This window comes from Sylvia atricapilla, chromosome 6 (assembly GCF_009819655.1).
Source record: "Sylvia atricapilla isolate bSylAtr1 chromosome 6, bSylAtr1.pri, whole genome shotgun sequence".
Classification (NCBI taxonomy): Eukaryota; Metazoa; Chordata; class Aves; order Passeriformes; family Sylviidae; genus Sylvia; species Sylvia atricapilla.
This window is the reverse complement of record NC_089145.1, coordinates 16,918,506-16,939,999: the sequence shown is the minus strand read 5'-3', so window position 1 is coordinate 16,939,999 and position 21,494 is coordinate 16,918,506. Positions and strand designations below refer to the sequence as shown.

Sequence of the window (21,494 nt, the reverse complement as noted above, 5' to 3'; positions counted from 1 at the left end):
GCGTGTGAGTGCATCTGGTCGGACTGGATCGATGTGTCTTACCCAAATTCTTCTGACAGGAACGGTGGTGACTACGAAACCTTTGAGAACATTTGGAAGAACAACTCCTCCTGGGAGTGTGCAAAAGCTGAGAATATTTCATGCCGATCACAGAAATTCCCCAACACTCCCATTGCAGATTTAGGGCAGAAAGTGGTATGTGATGTTAACGTAGGGCTCATCTGTAACAATAAAGATCAGCAGATCGGAGGTATAATACCAATGCCAGTCTGCCTCAACTACGAGATCAGTGTCTGCTGCACCCCCAACAAACCAGAGTGTCTTCCACCTCCAAGCACCACGAGCACCACAGTTTCCACACCTTCATCCACAACGAGCAGTGTGTCCCCTCCAGTATCAACAACCACTCCAACGCCAACAACAGGGGAGACAACAAGGGAGACTCCCAGCAGTGCCACCCCTACCCCCACCACCACCACCACCACCACCACGATGCCACCCAGCACCACGACCAGCGGCAGCACCACCTCGCAAAGAACAACTACTCTTCCTGTCTCAACAACACCCATTTCAACTACTTCAAGCACATCCACGCCCACACCAACCTACACCACTACCACATCAACTCCAGGTACTTCTCTGATCTGTGCTCTCACGTGTTTCATTGCTGTGGGGAATTGTAGGGCTGTGAGCACCTCCATTTGTGCCTCCATATGGGATCTGAGATGGGACTAATTGCTGTGTATCCCCTGAAGTGGCCTTTGCCCAAAGGTCTCCCTTGGGCTGGCTATTTCAGGAGGAGCAAGGATACAAGGGTTTATGTCCTGCTTTCCTGTGGAGATATTGATCCTCTTGATACTGTGCATACATCCTTCCCTGACCACAAACTGCCATCTCAGCTCTTACTCCATGAGTGAGTGAGGTATTCAGGTAATGAGGCAGAGACAGAAAGCCCCCAGTAGATGAAAAGTATTACTCCCCCTCCTCTCTTCCCTCTTGGTAGATCTCTCTGGTTTTGGGAGAAGCACCTTCCAGCCCTATCCCCAGTATCTTCAGCAGGCCTGGAGGGCTGTGACCCTGTGTGTGCAGGGATGTCATAGATTCTGCTTTGAGGGGCGAGAAAGGCAGGGCTGGTGCTTGGGCCTTTGGTGTGTTAGGGATGGTCTGATCTCTTTATGTCTGTGGCAGCTGGCTCCTGTGCAGCTTCTGTTGAGTTGACATTGGGTCCCACTCATGGCTTTGTGCCTTTGTCTGTTTTCTCTGTCCCTGCTGTTCCTAACAGCCCCACCTTCGTCCACACCAAGCACTCCAATATCGACAACCACTCCACAACCACCAGAGACTTCCACCACCACCACCACCAGCCCTCCAAGCACAACAACAACGACAACCACCACTGGTACTGGATCACCAACACCCACCTCAACTACTTCAGGCACATCCTCACCAACACCGACATACACCACCACCCTACCAACTCCAGGTACTTCTGAATTTTGTATTCCCATATGTTCTTTGCCTTTGGTGTACTGAGGTTCTCTGAACACCTCTTTTTCTGTCTCCGTAAGGCATCAGAATGGGTTTAACTTTTGGACAGCCCCTGAAACGTTGTTTGTCCATTGCTGGCCCTTCAGCTCTGTTTCAGAAGGAACAAGGACTTAGTAGCTTTTGCTGCTGTTGGACTTTGTCTTTCAGCGGGCCAGGGTGGCATCACTAGACATAAGGAGTGTAATGGAGTGCGGCTTGATTTTGTGACATTTTTATTTCAAGCTGTCTTTAGGCACAGATGTGTAGACTTTTTTAGACAGCTATTACAGATATAGGACGGAAGCATTCCCCTGCCATGCTTTTGGAAACAGTTTCACTTTCCAGACTGATTTTCTGTGAACTGTGGTCTTTGCCTGACAACATTCACTAGTATTCTGGGAACTCATGACATCAGATGACCACATGGCAATTAGCCAGGAACATAGCCTGTGCATTCTTCCTTCCCTGATCACTCTTGCCCTCTGAACTCTTTCCCCAGGATTTAGTCAGGTGTTCTAGATAATGAGGCAGAGATAGAAATCCCCAGCATGATCAAAAGCATTGCTCCTTCTCATCTCTTCCCTATTGGTAGGTCTTTCTGATTTGGTTCAATGCACCTTCAGCACTATGCCCACTCCCGTGCTAGGAGAGGAGGGCCATGACCCTGTGTGTGCACAAATTTCAAGGAGTCTCCTTTCTGGGACCAGAAAGGAAGGGCTGGTGTTGGGACTTTTGCTGTGCTAGGGGTGGGCTGACCTCTCTAGGTCTGTGCCAGCTGCCTCATGCACAGCTTCTGTTGAGTTGACATTGGGTTCCACTGATGCCTTTGTGTCTTTGTCTGTTTTCTCTGTCCCTGTTGTTTCTAACAGCCCCACCTTCGTCCACACTGAGCACACCAAAATCGACAACCACTCCACAACCACCAGAGACTTCCACCACCACCACCACCACCAGCCCTCCAAGCACAACGACAACCACAACCACTGGTACTGGATCACCAACAACCATCTCATCTCCTGGAAGTATGTTGCCAATGCTAGTAATTCCCATAAAAACCCCTCTGCCTCTAACCACAGAACTGACAAAAAAATTCTCTGGTTCTTTTCTCATTTTTGTTCTTGCCATGGGATTAATGAAGGTCTGTGGGTACATCCATTTGTGGCTCTGTGTGGGATCAAGCACGTGTGTAACCTTTGGACATTCCAGGAAATGAGTTGTTCCCAAAGTTCATTTGGGCTGCTTCAAAAGTGATGAGGATGCAGGGGTTGTGGGACAGACAAGAAGGTCTTGTCTTTCTGGATATAAAAGTGCCCTGAGAAGGTATTTCATCTTGCTGCCCAGCTAAGACAGATTCTGAACTGATGGGAAATGTTGCCTTTGCAGCTCTTGGACCATGTCCTTCAGCTGGGCAGAATTTAGTCACAGAACCCATGATGTGCAGTTGGACAGTGACTTTGGTTTTTTGTACTGGCACTTTAGGCACTGTTTTAGGCTCAGCTGTATAGACTTGTTTCCCTCTCTCCTCCCTCTTGGCCATTTCTGTGCTAATGCTTCTCAGTGGTTATAGATGTAGGAAGGAAGGATTCCCCTGCCCTGCTTTTGAGTACATACCACCTCTTGCAGTGAACTGTGGTCTTTGGCTGACAAGATCCACTAGTACTCTGTGATGTCCTTTATCAGGGTGACATTGTGAAAATCACATGACCATCAGGCAGGTACCTACTCCAGTGCATGCTTCATTCCTGGTCCACATACTCCACTCTCAGCTCTTACTGTGAGATTTAGTCAGGGGTTCTAGGTAATGAGGCATAGATAGAAAGCCTTAGCCAGATCGACAGCATTGCTCCCCCTCATCCCCTCATCTCTTACCTATTGGTAGGTTTCTCTGGTGGAGAAGCACCTTCCAGCACCATCCCCAGTATCTTCACCAGGGAAGGAGGGCCATGACCATCTCTGTGCATGGATGTCAAGCAGTCTCCTTTCTGGGACCAGAAAGGAAAGGCTGTTGTTGGGACTTTTGCTGTGCTAAGAGTGGGCTGACCTCTCTAGCTCTGTGGCAGCTGCCTCCTGTGCAGCTTCTGTTGAGTTGACATTGGGTCCCACTGATGCCTTTGTGCCTTTGTCTGTTTTCTCTGTCCCTGCTGTTTCTACCAGGCACACCTCCACCCACACTGAGCACTCCAATATCGACAACCACTCCACAACCACCAGAGACTTCCACCACCACCACCACCAGCAGCCCTCCAAGCACAACGACAACCACCACTGGTACTGGATCACCAACACCCACCTCAACTACTTCAGGCACATCCTCACCAACACCGACATACACCACCACCCTACCAACTCCAGGTAATTCAGTGGAGTGTGAATTCAGTGGAACTCTGATGTGTTCTTTGCTTTGGAGAAATGAAGATGCTGTAGTTCCTCCTTTAGTGTGTCTGCATGGCGTTGCAGACTGGAGGGATTGCTGTTCCTCCCCTGAAGTGCCCTGTGCTTGAAGCTGGCCTTTTGACTGGCCAGTTTAGGAGAACAAGAATTTTGGGGTCCTAGCGTAAAGCTTTTGGCTTTGCTGACTCAAAAGCCTCCTGAGAGAAATTTCATGCTGGTGCCCAACTTAGACAGTTTGTGAACTGATAGAAATTCTTGGTTTTCCTGCTGTTGGACTTTGTCCCTCAGCTGGCCAAAATATAGTCACTGGACCCACACATGGAGGGCAATTGGGTGGGGCTTTAATCTGTGACATTCTGATTCTAGGAACAGCTAGGAAAGCACAGAGTTTCTTTCTGTTCTCCTCCTCCTTTGAGATGTTAGTGCAAGTGGATGTCAGTGCAGTGGTTCTAGATCTTAGAAGCAAGGATTACACTGGGAGACTTTTAGAAACAGTTTTGCACTGACAAATGCAACATAAAAACTGTCGCCTTTTACTGATGACATCTGCTGGAACTCGGGGAAACCTGTCATGAAGCTGACATTCCGCCATAGGGAAATTTCACGATAGTCCAGCTTACTGACTCCTTACTTACTCCTCTCCACTCTCCCATCTCTGACCATGAATTCATTACCCAGCTCTTACACCAGGAATTTGTGAGGTGTTCAGATAATGAGGTACAGATAGAAAGACTCAGCCAAATTAAAAGCATTACTCCTCCTTATCTCTTCCCTACTGATAGGTCTCTATGATTTGGTGAGAAGCACCTTCTGGCAACATCCCCACTCTCATTGCTAGGAAAGGAGGGACATGACCATTCATGTGCATGGATGTCAAGAAGTCTTCTCTCTGGAGCCATAACGTGGGGGCTGGTGCTTGGGAACTTTTCACTGCTAAGGGTGGGCTGACATCTCTAGGAATGCACAGATGCCTCATGCACAGCATCTGATGAGTTCACATGGAGTCCCACTCATTCACTTGTTCCTTTGTCTGTTGTCTCTGTCCCTGCTGTTTCTAACAGGCACACCAAGCACGGCATCCACTACATCAGAATTGCCAACCACTTCCAGGTCACCAGAGACTCCCACCAGCACTCCGACCAGCACTCCTACCAGCACCAGCACCAGCACCAGCACTCCCACCAGCACCAGCACCAGCACCAGCACTAGCACTCCCACCAGCACTCCCACCAGCACCACCACCACCACCACCACCACCACCACCACCACCACCACTACCAGACCTACGACGACAACAACTTTGCCACCGCCAACTGTCACAACTCCTGGATGTACGTTCCAAAGCCAAATAATTTCCACTAAAAGCTCTCTGCATCTGACTACAGCACCAACAAATAATTCTCTGTTTGGGCTGTATGAAGCTTCCATGGCTTTTGCTGGCAGAGTTTGGGGAATGGTTTGAGAGTGCAGATTGCCCCTATTGACAGACACAAGCTCTAGGCAGCACTAGGATTCTACCAGCGCTCCTGTTGGTGCTTGTCTCCAGCAATCTGTGTGCTGCTGGGAAGCAGCTGAGGCTTTGTCAGCAGCGGATGTTGTGTGCCTGCTTTCCCTGGGGTCGGGTGCCTTCCCAGTGGTTGGGTTCTCCATGAGAGAGTGAGGTGGTGTGCATGGCCCAAGAAGCTGAGAGAGTGGCAAGAGTCTGTGCTTAGTCCTACTCTGCCTCCTGTGTGAGTCTTATGTGGGTGTTTTTTGCACACGAGAGTCCATACAAAGCAATGTGACCCAGCTGTGGGGGCACACACATAACTCATCAGTGCCTGTGTCCTGATTTGGGCATGGAGCAGTTTGTAGGGCCAAGAACGGGAGGCCTGGCCACACCACTGAGCTTTCCTGTAGCCAGTGTTGGCTGAATGCAGTAGCAGCCTGATGGGCACTGTTGAGTGCAGGGGATGCCCAGGGCACCACCTGTGTGTGAGCTGGTGCCCTGCATTGTTGTCTCTGTCCTGTGTGTTTCTAACTGTCTGTTTTGTTGTCTCCTCCAGCGTGTGAGTGCATCTGGTCGGACTGGATCGATGTGTCTTACCCAAATTCTTCTGACAGGAACGGTGGTGACTACGAAACCTTTGAGAACATTTGGAAGAACAACTCCTCCTGGGAGTGTGCGAAAGCTGAGAATATTTCATGCCGATCACAGAAATTCCCCAACACTCCCATTGCAGATTTAGGGCAGAAAGTGGTATGTGATGTTAACGTAGGGCTCATCTGTAACAATAAAGATCAGCAGATCGGAGGTATAATACCAATGCCAGTCTGCCTCAACTACGAGATCAGTGTCTGCTGCACCCCCAACAAACCAGAGTGTCTTCCACCTCCAAGCACCACGAGCACCACAGTTTCCACACCTTCATCCACAACGAGCAGTGTGTCCCCTCCAGTATCAACAACCACTCCAACGCCAACAACAGGGGAGACAACAAGGGAGACTCCCAGCAGTGCCACCCCTACCCCCACCACCACCACCACCACGATGCCACCCAGCACCACGACCAGCGGCAGCACCACCTCGCAAAGAACAACTACTCTTCCTGTCTCAACAACACCCATTTCAACTACTTCAAGCACATCCACGCCCACACCAACCTACACCACTACCACATCAACTCCAGGTACTTCTCTGATCTGTGCTCTCACGTGTTTCATTGCTGTGGGGAATTTCAGTTTCATTGCTGTAGGGCTGTGAGCACCTCCATTTGTGCCTCCATATGGGATCTGAGATGGGGCTAATTGCTGTGTATCCCCTGAAGTGGCCTTTGCCCAAAGGTCTCCCTTGGGCTGGCTATTTCAGGAGGAGCAAGGATACAAGGGTTTATGTCCTGCTTTCCTGTGGAGATATTGATCCTCTTGATACTGTGCATACATCCTTCCCTGACCACAAACTGCCATCTCAGCTCTTACTCCATGAGTGAGTGAGGTATTCAGGTAATGAGGCAGAGACAGAAAGCCCCCAGTAGATGAAAAGTATTACTCCCCCTCCTCTCTTCCCTCTTGGTAGATCTCTCTGATTTTGGGAGAAGCACCTTCCAGCCCTATCCCCAGTATCTTCACCAGGCCTGGAGGGCTGTGACCCTGTGTGTGCAGGGATGTCATAGATTCTGCTTTGAGGGGCAAGAAAGGCAGGGCTGGTGCTTGGGCCTTTGGTGTGTTAGGGATGGTCTGATCTCTTTATGTCTGTGGCAGCTGGCTCCTGTGCAGCTTCTGTTGAGTTGACATTGGGTCCCACTCATGGCTTTGTGCCTTTGTCTGTTTTCTCTGTCCCTGCTGTTCCTAACAGCCCCACCTTCGTCCACACCAAGCACTCCAATATCGACAACCACTCCACAACCACCAGAGACTTCCACCACCACCACCACCAGCCCTCCAAGCACAACGACAACCACCACTGGTACTGGATCACCAACACCCACCTCAACTCTAGGAAGTATGTTCCCAGCCATAGTAATTGTCACCAAATTCGTCTGCATATATCTACACGATCAACAAATAATTTTCTGCTTCTGTTTTAATTTCTTACCTTGTACTGGGGATACTGAAGGTGTGAGAGTACCTTTGTTTATGCATCTGGGTGGGATCAGGATTGCGTGCAACTTCTGGGCATCCGAGGAAATGTCTTATACGGAAAGTTGGCATTTTTGTCTGACTCTTTCAGAAGGAACAATTATTTAGGGTCTTGGAGAGAACCTTATGCCTTCCTTGACTCAATAGTGCTTCAAGGATATATTTAATTATGGTGCTTCATATTATACTGATTCTGAACTAATGAGAATCTTGCTTTTTACCACTGTTGGTCCTAATCCTTCAGCTGGCTAGAATGTAGTCACTGGACCCATGCAGTGCAATTAGAGTGGGACTTGGTCTTTTATTTCAGGCTCTTTGTGGGCACAGCTGTGTATAGTTTCACACCTTTCTACTCCTCCTTTACCCTTTTACTGTTAATGATGTTCAGCTACTGTAGACGTTAGAAAGAAGAATTCTTCTGTCAGGCTTTAGGGAAGAGTTTCAATCTGCATACTACCCTTTGCTGTGAACTGTGGTCTTTGGCTCATCAGATTCATTAGTACTCTGGGAAACCCTTTATCAGTCTGACATTGGAAAATCACACGACAAACAGGCAGAAAAATCTTCCTGTGCATGCTTCCTTCCCTTACCTCACATTCCCATCTCAGGTCTTGCTCCAGTGTTTAGTGAGATGTTCAGCTAATGAGGCAGAAACAGAAAGCCCCAGAAAGTTGGAGAGCATTACTGGTCCTCATTTCTTACCAATTGGTAGGTCATTCTGACTTTGTAAGAAGCACCTTCCAGCAGCATTCCCAGTCTCTTAGCTACAAGATGAGGGCCACGACCCTCTCTGTGTGTGGATGTCAAGGATTCTGCTTTCTGGGGCCAGAAAGGAGTGGGTGGTGCTAGGGATATTTGCTACACTAAAGAAGGGCTGACCTATGTCTGTGGCTGCTGCCTCATCACAGCTTCTATTCAGTTCCCGTTGAGTCCCACTGATGATTTTTGCCTTTGTTTTCTCTGTCCCTGCTGTTTCTAACAGCCCCACCTACGAAGACACCAAGCACAGCATCCACTACATCAGAATTACCGACCACTCCCTCGCCATCAGAGACTCCCACCAGCACTGCCAGCACAACGGTGCCCCCCAGTTCCACCACCATGGGCACCCCCAGCACGACAACTGTTACTGGATCACCAACACCCGTTTCAACTACTCCAAGCCCATCCACACCCACACCAACATACACCACCACCACACCAACTCCAGGTACTTCTACATTTTGTGCTCTCACGTGTTCCTCTGCTGTTGGAGTAATGGAGGTCCATAAAGCACCTCTTTTTGACTCTATATGGCATCAGAGATGGATATAATTCTCAGGTATTCCAGGAAATGGCCAGTTCCAAACCTGGTGGTTTGAGGTGGCTGTTTCATAAGGAACAATAATTCAGGGGTCATGAGGAGAAGGCCTTGGCTTCCCTGACTCAGCAGGGCTCCAAGGAGTCATTTCACGCTGGTGCCCAGCTTAGAAAGATGCTGAACTGATGATAAATGTTACTTTTGCTGGTTTTGGACCTCATCTTTCTGCTGGCCAGAATGGAATCACTGGAGCTATGGAGTTCAATTGGAGTGGGGCTTGGTCTAGTGGCAGTACCATATCACGCTCTGTTCGAAGACAGCTGTGCCAAGATTTTTTCCTTTTCACCTTCTCCTTTGTCCTGTCAATGCTAACAGTTGTCAGTTGTAATAGATGTTGGAAGGAAGGACTCCCCTGCCAGGCTTTTAGGAACAATTTCTCTCTGCAGACTGCCTCTTGCTGTGATCTGTGGCCTTTGATGAGATTCACTAGTGCCCAGGGAAGTAATTTATTAGGCCTTCATTGCACCACAGGGATATCACATGACAATCAGGCAGGAATATATTCACAGAATCAGTTAGACTGAAAAAGATCTCTGAGATCATCATGTCCAACCTTTGCCTGAACACCACCATGTCAATGAGATCATGGCACTAAGTGCCACTTCTACTTCTGTCTTAAAAGCCAAGAAACACTGTGGCTCTGCCACCTCCTTGGGCAGTCCATTGCAGTGTCTAATAATATGTTTTCTGGAAAAATTCCTCCTAATATCCAACTTAAACCTCTCCTGGCACAACTTGAGACCATGTCCTCCTCTCCTGTCCTGTTAGTGCTCTCATTCCTGGGCATGCTTCATTCCCTTACCAGAGCTTCTCACCTCAGCTTTTACCCCAAGATTTAGTCAGGGGTTCTAGGTAATGAGGCAGAGATAGAAAACCCTAGCCAGATCAAAAGCATTGCTCTCCCTTATCTCTTACCTACTGGTAGGTTTCTCTGATTTGGTGAGAAGCTCCTTCCAGCACTATCCCCAGTATCTTCACTAGGCAAAGAGGGGCATGGATTTCACAGTCTCCTTTCTGGGACCAGAAAGGAAGGGCTGGTGTTGGGACTTTTGCTGTGCTAGGGGTGGGCTGACCTCTCTAGCTCTGTGCCAGCTGCCTCATGCACAGCTTCTGTCCAGTTGACATTGAGTCCCACTGATGCCTTTGTGTCTTTGTCTGTTTTCTCTGTCCCTGTTGTTTCTAACAGCCCCACCTTCGTCCACACTGAGCACACCAAAATCGACAACCACTCCACCACCACCAGAGACTTCCACCACCACCACCAGCCCTCCAAGCACAACAACAACCACAACCACTGGTACTGGATCACCAACAACCATCTCATCTCCTGGAAGTATGTTCCCAAAAGCAGTAATTCTCACCAAAACCCCTTCTGCCCCCAGGAACAGAACTGACAAAAAATTCTCTGGCTCTCTTGTTATTTCTGGCCTTGCTGTGGGAGTAGCGAAGGTCCATGAACACCTCCATATGTGTCTCTAGATGGGATCAGGGATGGGTGTAACTTCTGGGAATCCCAGGAAAAACTCCTGTGGGCAGATCTGGCCCTTGAGCTGGCTATTTCATAAGAGACAAGGATTTAGGTGTTCTTGGGGGAAGGTCTTGTCCTTCCTGACTCAACAGTGCTCCAAGGAGGTATTTCATACTGGTGCCCAGCTTAGGCAGATACTGAACCAATGGGTAACATTGCTTTTGCAGCTGTTGGACCATGTCCTTCAGCTGGCCAGAATGTACTTGCTGGACACTTGGAGTGCAATTGCAGTGGGACTTGGTCTTGTAGCAGTAGCATTTCAGGCTGTGTTTAGGCTCAGCCCTTTCTTCTCCTCCTATGCCCTCTCAGTGTTTGTGGTTGTCAGCTATTAGACATGAAATAAGGCAGGATTCTCTTGCCAGCCTTTGAGGGAACAGTTTCACCCTGCAGACTGCCCATTGCTGTGAACTTCCCATCTTTGGTTGACATTTCACCTGTTGAGATCCACTAGTGTCCAGGGAAGCCCTGCATCTGGCTGACATTGAAATATAAGGGGAATCACATGCCAATCAGGCAGGAACTCCTGGGTATGCTTTCTTCCCTGACTTTAGCTTCCACTCGTACCTCCTATTCCATGAATTAGTGAGGTGTTCAAGTAATGAGGCAGAGACAGAAAGCTCCAGCTAGATCAAAGCATTGCTCCTCCTCATCACTTACCTATTGGTAGGTTTCTCTGATTTTAGGAGAAGCATCTTCCAGTCTCTTCACTAGGAGAGGAGGGCCATGACCCTCTCTGTGCATGGATGTCAAGCAGTCTTCTTTCTGGGGCCAGAAAGGAAGGGCTGGTTCTGGAGACCTTTGCTGTGCTAAGGGTGGGCTGACCTCTCTAGTTCTGTGGCAGCTGTCTCATGCACAGCTTCCATTGAGTTCTTGCTGGGTCCCAATCATTCATTTTTGCCTTTGTCTGTTTTCTCTGTCCCTGTTGTTTGTAGCAGCCCCACCTACAAAGACGCCAGGCACACCAGAAACACCTAATACTCCCACACCAACAACACCTGGAACTCCCACACCAACAACACCTGGAACTCCCACACCAACAACATCTGGAACTCCCATTATCACTTCCAGCACCACGATGCCCCCCAGCAGCACCACCAGCATTAGCACCCCTAGCACAACGACGACTGTTACTGGCTCATCAACAACCTCCTCAACTTCTTCAAGCCCATCCACACCCAAACCGGAATATACAACCACTCTACCTACTCCAGGTATTTCTGCCTTGTCTGATCTTGTATCCCCTTGCTTTGGGAGTAATGAAGATCTCTGAGCACCTGCATTGTGCCTCGGTATGGAATTGGGAATGGGTGTAACTGCTGTGCATCCCATGAAATATACTTCGCCCAAAGCTGGAACTTGGGTTGACTGTTTCAGAAGTGATGAGAATTCAGGGGTCATTGTGAGAAGCTCTTGGCTTCCATTACTCAACAAGCATCAGAGAAGGTATTTCATGCTGATACTCCTGATGGGCTTAGAGGGATGCTAAACTGATGGAAAGTCTTGTGTTCTTATTGTACCTTGTCCTTAATCTGTTAATAATGCAGTCACTGGACTTAAGATGTGAAATTGCAGTGGGGATTTTTCTTGTGGCACTGTAATTTCAGGTGCTTTCTGGGAAAAATTTTGCAGATTTCCTTCACTGTCTTCTCCTTTGCAATGTCACTGCTAGTGAATGCCAGTATTTACGTGTGTAGGAAGAAAGGATTTCTGTGATAGGCTTTTGAAAACAGTTTCACACTGCAGACTGTCACTTCCTCTGAAGTGCAGTCTTTAGCTGCTGAGATTCACTAATCTGTGAAGCCTGTCAGAGGGCTGACATTGAATCAATGGAACTCTCACGACAATGAGGGGGGAATATAGTCCTGTGTGTGCTTTGTTCTTGAACCTCTCATTCCGCTCTCAGCTCTTGCACACCAAGATTTAGTGAGGTGTTCAGGTAATGATGGGGCAGATAGAAGGCCCCATCCAGATCCAAAGCATTACTGCTTCTCCTCTCTTACTTGGTCTGATTTTGTGAGAAGCATTTTCCAGCACCATCCCCAGCCTCTTCCAAGGAAAGGAGGGACATGATCATTTCTGTGCATGGAATGTCAAGAATTTGGCTTTCTGGGGCCAGAAAGTGGGGGCTAATGCTAGGGACATTTGCTGTGTTCAGGTGGGCTGACCCCTTTAGGTATGAGTCAGCTGCCTCATGCACAGCATCTGTTGGGTTCACATTGAGTCCCACTCATTCACTTGTTCCTTTGTCTGTTGTCTCTGTCCCTGCTGTTTCTAACAGGCACACCAAGCACGGCATCCACTACATCAGAATTGCCAACCACTTCCAGGTCACCAGAGACTCCCACCAGCACTTCTACCAGCACCAGCACCAGCACCAGCACCAGCACTCCCACCAGCACCACCACTCCCACCAGCACCACCACCACCACCACCACCACCACTACCAGACCTACGACGACAACAACTTTGCCACCACCAATCGTCCCAACTCCTGGACGTACGTTCCAAAGCCAAATAATTTCCATTAAAAGCCCTCTGCATCTGACTACAGCACCAACAAATAATTCTCTGTTCGGGCTGTATGGAGCTTCCATGGCTTTTGCTGGCAGAGTTTGGGGAATGGTTTGAGAGTGCAGATTGCCCCTATTGACAGACACAAGCTCTAGGCAGCACTAGGATTCTACCAGCGCTCCTGTTGGTGCTTGTCTCCAGCAATCTGTGTGCTGCTGGGAAGCAGCTGAGGCTTTCTCAGCAGCGGATGTTGTGTTCCTGCTTTCCCTGGGGTCGGGTGCCTTCCCAGTGGTTGGGTTCTCCATGAGAGAGTGAGGTGGTGTGCATGGCCCAAGAAGCTGAGAGAGTGGCAAGAGTCTGTACTTAGTCCTACTCTGCCTCCTGTGTGAGTCTTATGTGGGTGTTTTTTGCACACGAGAGTCCATACAAAGCAATGTGACCCAGCTGTGGGGGCACACACATAACTCATCAGTGCCTGTGTCCTGATTTGGGCATGGAGCAGTTTGTAGGGCCAAGAACGGGAGGCCTGGCCACACCACTGAGCTTTCCTGTAGCCAGTGTTGGCTGAATGCAGTAGCAGCCTGATGGGCACTGTTGAGTGCAGGGGAGGCCCAGGGCACCACCTGTGTGTGAGCTGGTGCCCTGCATTGTTGTCTCTGTCCTGTGTGTTTCTCATTGTCTGTTTTGTTGTCTCCTCCAGCGTGTGAGTGCATCTGGTCGGACTGGATCGATGTGTCTTACCCAAATTCTTCTGACAGGAACGGTGGTGACTACGAAACCTTTGAGAACATTTGGAAGAACAACTCCTCCTGGGAGTGTGCGAAAGCTGAGAATATTTCATGCCGATCACAGAAATTCCCCAACACTCCCATTGCAGATTTAGGGCAGAAAGTGGTATGTGATGTTAACGTAGGGCTCATCTGTAACAATAAAGATCAGCAGATCGGAGGTATAATACCAATGCCAGTCTGCCTCAACTACGAGATCAGTGTCTGCTGCACCCCCAACAAACCAGAGTGTCTTCCACCTCCAAGCACCACGAGCACCACAGTTTCCACACCTTCATCCACAACGAGCAGTGTGTCCCCTCCAGTATCAACAACCACTCCAACGCCAACAACAGGGGAGACAACAAGGGAGACTCCCAGCAGTGCCACCCCTACCCCCACCACCACCACCACCACCACCACGATGCCACCCAGCACCACGACCAGCGGCAGCACCACCTCGCAAAGAACAACTACTCTTCCTGTCTCAACAACACCCATTTCAACTACTTCAAGCACATCCACGCCCACACCAACATACACCACTACCACATCAACTCCAGGTACTTCTCTGATCTGTGCTCTCACGTGTTTCATTGCTGTGGGGAATTTCAGTTTCATTGCTGTAGGGCTGTGAGCACCTCCATTTGTGCCTCCATATGCGATCTGAGATGGGACTAATTGCTGTGTATCCCCTGAAGTGGCCTTTGCCCAAAGGTCTCCCTTGGGCTGGCTATTTCAGGAGGAGCAAGGATACAAGGGTTTATTTCCTGCTTTCCTGTGGAGATATTGATCCTCTTGATACTGTGCATACATCCTTCCCTGACCACAAACTGCCATCTCAGCTCTTACTCCATGAGTGAGTGAGGTATTCAGGTAATGAGGCAGAGACAGAAAGCCCCCAGTAGATGAAAAGTATTACTCCCCCTCCTCTCTTCCCTCTTGGTAGATCTCTCTGGTTTTGGGAGAAGCACCTTCCAGCCCTATCCCCAGTATCTTCACCAGGCCTGGAGGGCTGTGACCCTGTGTGTGCAGGGATGTCATAGATTCTGCTTTGAGGGGCAAGAAAGGCAGGGCTGGTGCTTGGGCCTTTGGTGTGTTAGGGATGGTCTGATCTCTTTATGTCTGTGGCAGCTGGCTCCTGTGCAGCTTCTGTTGAGTTGACATTGGGTCCCACTCATGGCTTTGTGCCTTTGTCTGTTTTCTCTGTCCCTGCTGTTCCTAACAGCCCCACATTCGTCCACACCGAGCACTCCAGTATCGACAACGACTCCACAACCACCAGAGACTTCCACCACCACCACCAGCAGCCCTCCAAGCACAACAACAACCACCACTGGTACTGGATCACCAACACCCACCTCAACTACTTCAGGCACATCCTCACCAACACCGACATACACCACCACCCTACCAACTCCAGGTACTTCTGAATTTTGTATTCCCATATGTTCTTTGCCTTTGGTGTACTGAGGTTCTCTGAACACCTCTTTTTCTGTCTCTGTAAGGCATCAGAATGGGTTTAACTTTTGGACAGCCCCTGAAACGTTGTTTGTCCATTGCTGGCCCTTCAGCTCTGTTTCAGAAGGAACAAGGACTTAGTAGCTTTTGCTGCTGTTGGACTTTGTCTTTCAGCGGGCCAGGGTGGCATCACTAGACATAAGGAGTGTAATGGAGTGCGGCTTGATTTTGTGACATTTTTATTTCAAGCTGTCTTTAGGCACAGATGTGTAGACTTTTTTAGACAGCTATTACAGATATAGGACGGAAGCATTCCCCTGCCATGCTTTTGGAAACAGTTTCACTTTCCAGACTGATTTTCTGTGAACTGTGGTCTTTGCCTGACAACATTCACTAGTATTCTGGGAACTCATGACATCAGATAACCACATGGCAATTAGCCAGGAACATAGCCTGTGCATTCTTCCTTCCCTGATCACTCTTGCCCTCTGAACTCTTTCCCCAGGATTTAGTCAGGTGTTCTAGATAATGAGGCAGAGATAGAAATCCCCAGCATGATCAAAAGCATTGCTCCTTCTCATCTCTTCCCTATTGGTAGGTCTTTCTGATTTGGTGCAAAGCACCTTCCAGCACTATGCCCACTCCCGTGCTAGGAGAGGAGGGCCATGACCCTGTGTGTGCACAAATTTCAAGGAGTCTCCTTTCTGGGACCAGAAAGGAAGGGCTGGTGTTGGGACTTTTGCTGTGCTAGGGGTGGGCTGACCTCTCTAGCTCTGTGCCAGCTGCCTCATGCACAGCTTCTGTTGAGTTGACATTGGGTCCCACTGATGCCTTTGTGCCTTTGTCTGTTTTCTCTGTCCCTGTTGTTTCTAACAGCCCCACCTTCGTCCACACTGAGCACACCAAAATCGACAACCACTCCACAACCACCAGAGACTTCCACCACCACCACCACCAGCAGCCCTCCAAGCACAACGACAACCACAACCACTGGTACTGGATCACCAACAACCATCTCATCTCCTGGAAGTATGTTGCCAATGCTAGTAATTCCCATAAAAACCCCTCTGCCTCTAACCACAGAACTGACAAAAAAATTCTCTGGTTCTTTTCTCATTTTTGTTCTTGCCATGGGATTAATGAAGGTCTGTGGGTACATCCATTTGTGGCTCTGTGTGGGATCAAGCACGTGTGTAACCTTTGGACATTCCAGGAAATGAGTTGTTCCCAAAGTTCATTTGGGCTGCTTCAAAAGTGATGAGGATGCAGGGGTTGTGGGACAGACAAGAAGGTCTTGTCTTTCTGGATATAAAAGTGCCCTGAGAAGGTATTTCATCTTGCTGCCCAGCTAAGACAGATTCTGAACTGATGGGAAATGTTGCTTTTGCAGCTCTTGGACCATGTCCTTCAGCTGGGCAGAATTTAGTCACAGAACCCATGATGTGCAGTTGGACAGTGACTTTGGTTTTTTGTACTGGCACTTTAGGCACTGTTTTAGGCCCAGCTGTATAGACTTGTTTCCCTCTCTCCTCCCTCTTGGCCATTTCTGTGCTAATGCTTCTCAGTGGTTATAGATGTAGGAAGGAAGGATTCCCCTGCCCTGCTTTTGAGTACATACCACCTCTTGCAGTGAACTGTGGTCTTTGGCTGACAAGATCCACTAGTACTCTGTGATGTCCTTTATCAGGGTGACATTGTGAAAATCACATGACCATCAGGCAGGTACCTACTCCAGTGCATGCTTCATTCCTGGTCCACATATTCCACTCTCAGCTCTTACTGTGAGATTTAGTCAGGGGTTCTAGGTAATGAGGCATAGATAGAAAGCCTTAGCCAGATCGACAGCATTGCTCCCCCTCATCCCCTCATCTCTTACCTATTGGTAGGTTTCTCTGGTGGAGAAGCACCTTCCAGCACCATCCCCAGTATCTTCACCAGGGAAGGAGGGCCATGACCATCTCTGTGCGTGGATGTCAAGCAGTCTCCTTTCTGGGACCAGAAAGGAAAGGCTGTTGTTGGGACTTTTGCTGTGCTAAGAGTGGGCTGACCTCTCTAGCTCTGTGGCAGCTGCCTCCTGTGCAGCTTCTGTTGAGTTGACATTGGGTCCCACTCATGGCTTTGTGCCTTTGTCTGTTTTCTCTGTCCCTGCTGTTTCTACCAGGCACACCTCCACCCACACCGAGCACTCCAATATCGACAACCACTCCACAACCACCAGAGACTTCCACCACCACCACCACCAGCAGCCCTCCAAGCACAACGACAACCACAACCACTGGTACTGGATCACCAACACCCACCTCAACTACTTCAGGCACATCCTCACCAACACCGACATACACCACCACCCTACCAACTCCAGGTAATTCTTTGGCCTGCATTGTTGTTTGTTCCCTTCCTGTGGTTACCCTAAAGGCACATGAGCACCTCAAATTCTGCCTCTCAGTGGGATTAGGGATGGATGGAACTGCAGAGGATCCATGGAACAGCCTTTGCTTAAAACTTGCCTTTCATCTGGCTATTTAAGAAAAAACAAGGTTTTGGGGTTCTGGGGGAAACGTCTTGTCTTCCCTCACTCAAAAAGACTTAGGGGAGATTTATATATAGGTTCATGCTGCTGCTCAGCTTTCACAGATCTTGAAATGATGAGAAATCTTGCCTTTTTTGCTGTTGGACCTCATCCCTCAGCTGGTCAGAATATATTCACTGGACATACGTGCAGTTGTGGCATGGCTTTGGTTTTTTGATAGTGGCATTTTAGGTATGGATTGGACATAACTGTGTAGATCTTCTTCCCTCTTTCCCATTCCTTTGCCCTCTCAGTGCTAATGCTTGTTAGCTGTTTTAGATGTAGGAAAGATGGATATGCTTTTGGGAATAATTTCATTCTGCAGACTGTGACTTTCTTTGAACTGTGGTTTTTGGCTGATGAGATCCACCAGCTCTCTTGGAAGCCATTTCTAAGGGTCACATTGGGAAGACCACATGCCAATCAGGCAGAAATATATTCCCACACATTCTTTCTTCCCTTATCACAGCTTCCCATCTCAGCTCTTACTCCAGGATTTAGCAAGGTGTTCTGGATAATGACACAGAGATAGAAAGCCCCAGCAAGATCAAAAGCATTTCTCCTCCTCATCTCTTACCTATTGGTCGGTCTCTCTGATTTAATGAGCAGCACCTTCCAGCACCATCTCTTTGCTCAAAGGGAAGGACCATGACCCTGTGTGTGCATGGATTTCAAATAGTATGCTTTTTGGGGCCAGGAAGGAAGAGCTGGTGCTAAGGTGGGCTGACCTCTCTAGCTCTGTGCCAGCTGCCTCATGCACAGCTTCTGTCCAGTTGACATTGAGTCCCACTGATGCCTTTGTGTCTTTGTCTGTTTTCTCTGTCCCTGTTGTTTCTAACAGCCCCACCTTCATCCACACTGAGCACACCAAAATCGACAACCACTCCACCACCACCAGAGACTTCCACCACCACCACCAGCAGCCCTCCAAGCACAACCACCACCATTCCTGTTGGATACTCGACTACCACCTCAGCTCCTCAAAATATTATGACCAAAACCCCCTCGACTCCATCCAAAGAAGAAATAAGTAATTCCCAGGGTTTCATGTCCTTTGCTGGTTTTAGAAAGCAGGGTTTATTAGCAGCTTAATATGTGTTTTAATTTCTATATTCTGCACTAATGTAGTTGATTATATTTCAAAAACATCCTAGCTAACCCTTCAGCAGCAATGTCATATCTCCTACTGCCCCAGTTCATCTGCCTCTGTTAAAGGGCATGAAGGACATGAAGGTGTTTGCCTGTCCTCACCTAAATGTGAATTAGTTTTCATTGAAGGACTGTCCACAAGTTCTGCCTGGACAGAACCAGTGTATTCCTTTAGCATCATTACTGTACTTATTATGTACACAGTGGTTCTCTCTCTACTATGTGTCATTTATATCATGCTATAGAAGCACAAATAGATGGCTCTGAGGCTGGCCTGTGAGAGTCATGAACACTTTTTAACATCCTAATCAAAAACTATTTTAAAGGAGTCTCCATAAGCAACCATAATGAAAACTGGCCATGTGAAAAAGCAGAAAAGTGTATTTATAAATAGCTTGTGTGTGAGTAGTGTTAAAGGCTTGGGGATTAGAAATGGAACACAGACTACTCCAGCAACTGCTCAGTTTCTGTAGAATCAAATGACTCTTAGTATAATCAATGCTGGTATGAATGTGCCACATGAAAAAGCATAGGGAATAATGGTCTTTCCATAAAATATAGTATAACAACAAAACAGTATTAACCAGAGTTCATTGATCTACTCAGTGGATTCCCCTGGTTCTAGACTGCTGAACTCTTCTCTGCAATATAAAGTTTTAACACTGCAGAAGATGTTCCCTCTGACACTGATTGTTGATAAGGTGCTTATATCAATGTCTCCTATGCAAGATGTAGGAGATTTTATTAATAATCCCTCAGTGGAATGGAAAAATTATTCTGGAAAAACAATTCATAAAACAATTTCTGCTTTATTTTTATCTGAAGATCCTATGCTTAGGCTTAGTAGAAAATGAGATGACATTAGGAAGAAAATGTGATTTCCCTACTTAAAATACTCTGTTCTCTCCCTGTCTTAAAGAGACACCAGAGATTCCGACACAGACAAGCACTCCAGTTACTCCTTCAACTGCCCCACTGCCAACGACAAGAACGACAGAAACAAGCACAGTGTCTACTGCAAGCACCACTAGTCAACAGTCAACATCACCAGTGTCAACAACCCCATTCACTGGATCAGCATCAACCACCAAGATCACCACTTCAGGCCCCACACCCTCAAGATCCACCAGCACCACACCAGTAACAGAAACACCTGTCCATGAGACCACTACCATCAGGACCCCAAGCCCTCCAACAGGACTGCCTACCACCGCTTCTAGCCCTGGCACCACCACAACCTCAGGACCTAGCAGCCCTACAGGAACATCACCACCAATATCAACAACCCCATTCACTGGATCAGCATCAACCACCAAGATCACCACTTCAGGCCCCACACCCTCAAGATCCACCAGCACCACACCAGTAACAGAAACACCTGTCCATGAGACCACTACCATCAGGACCCCAAGCCCTCCAACAGGATTACCTACCACCGCTTCTAGCCCTGGCACCACCACAACCTCAGGACCTAGCAGCCCTACAGGAACATCACCACCAATATCAACAACCCCATTCACTGGATCAGCATCAACCACCAAGATCACCACTTCAGGCCCCACACCCTCAAGATCCACCAGCACCACACCAGTAACAGAAACACCTGTCCATGAGACCACTACCATCAGGACCCCAAGCCCTCCAACAGGATTACCTACCACCGCTTCTAGCCCTGGCACCACCACAACCTCAGGACCTAGCAGCCCTACAGGAACATCACCACCAATATCAACAACCCCATTCAATGGATCAGCATCAACCACCAAGATCACCACTTCAGGCCCCACACCCTCAAGATCCACCAGCACCACACCAGTAACAGAAACACCTGTCCATGAGACCACTACCATCAGGACCCCAAGCCCTCCAACAGGATTACCTACCACTGCTTCTAGCCCTGGCACCACCACAACCTCAGGACCTAGCAGCCCTACAGGAACATCACCACCAATATCAACAACCCCATTCAATGGATCAGCATCAACCACCAAGATCACCACTTCAGGCCCCACACCCTCAGTGTCTACTTCCCCCACCACCACAGCAGGAACAGAAATAAGTACCTCAACCACAACCTCTGCAACTGTTACTACTCCGACAACATCACCTGCATCAACCAGCCCTGTGTCAACCACCACCTCTGGTACTACTCCAACAGAAAGCTTTACCACCACTTCAGGAACCACCCCTAGTAGTTTTATCACAATCAATGCAACCACCACCTCCACCACCTTAGAAACCCTTTCCCCTGGCTCAACTACTACATCTGGGCCTACTACAACATCAACTGCAGTCACCACTACAGGAAGTTCCACACACAGTACAACTCCTCCTGTTAATGGCTCAAGTTCAACTACAAGTCTAACACCAACCACTCCTAAAAAAACTTGTACTATTTTCCCTAATGAATCTTATGAGGTGAGTAGATATCATGCTTTCATTGTGCTTTGGATGGGGACTATACACATAGCTTCAATGTTAATAACACAGAGAGTAGGCATTAATCTGGATAGGAAAGGAAGTATCAGTCTGTTCTATTTCTTTAGTTTTCTTGGGCATCAGCAGGACTTCCAATGATATTTGGATTGATAACTTATATATTGCTTTTAGCTC

General features: G+C 48.4%; 1 protein-coding gene across 1 annotated transcript in view; it reads left to right on the top strand.

Moving 5' to 3' along the window:
• Window positions 1-21,494, top strand: part of MUC2 (mucin 2, oligomeric mucus/gel-forming) — a 59,961-nt gene that overhangs the window by 26,414 nt on the left and 12,053 nt on the right. The window contains exons 32-46 of the mRNA XM_066322172.1: window positions 2-631; window positions 1,189-1,483; window positions 2,397-2,566; window positions 3,682-3,879; window positions 4,980-5,249; window positions 5,964-6,587; window positions 7,159-7,399; window positions 8,519-8,746; window positions 10,083-10,246; window positions 11,357-11,635; window positions 12,703-12,921; window positions 13,636-14,335; window positions 14,931-15,125; window positions 16,040-16,209; window positions 19,801-21,299. Of these exons, the coding sequence (XP_066178269.1) occupies window positions 2-631; window positions 1,189-1,483; window positions 2,397-2,566; window positions 3,682-3,879; window positions 4,980-5,249; window positions 5,964-6,587; window positions 7,159-7,399; window positions 8,519-8,746; window positions 10,083-10,246; window positions 11,357-11,635; window positions 12,703-12,921; window positions 13,636-14,335; window positions 14,931-15,125; window positions 16,040-16,209; window positions 19,801-21,299 (5,882 nt within the window). The remainder of the gene's footprint in view (window position 1; window positions 632-1,188; window positions 1,484-2,396; window positions 2,567-3,681; window positions 3,880-4,979; window positions 5,250-5,963; window positions 6,588-7,158; window positions 7,400-8,518; window positions 8,747-10,082; window positions 10,247-11,356; window positions 11,636-12,702; window positions 12,922-13,635; window positions 14,336-14,930; window positions 15,126-16,039; window positions 16,210-19,800; window positions 21,300-21,494) is intronic.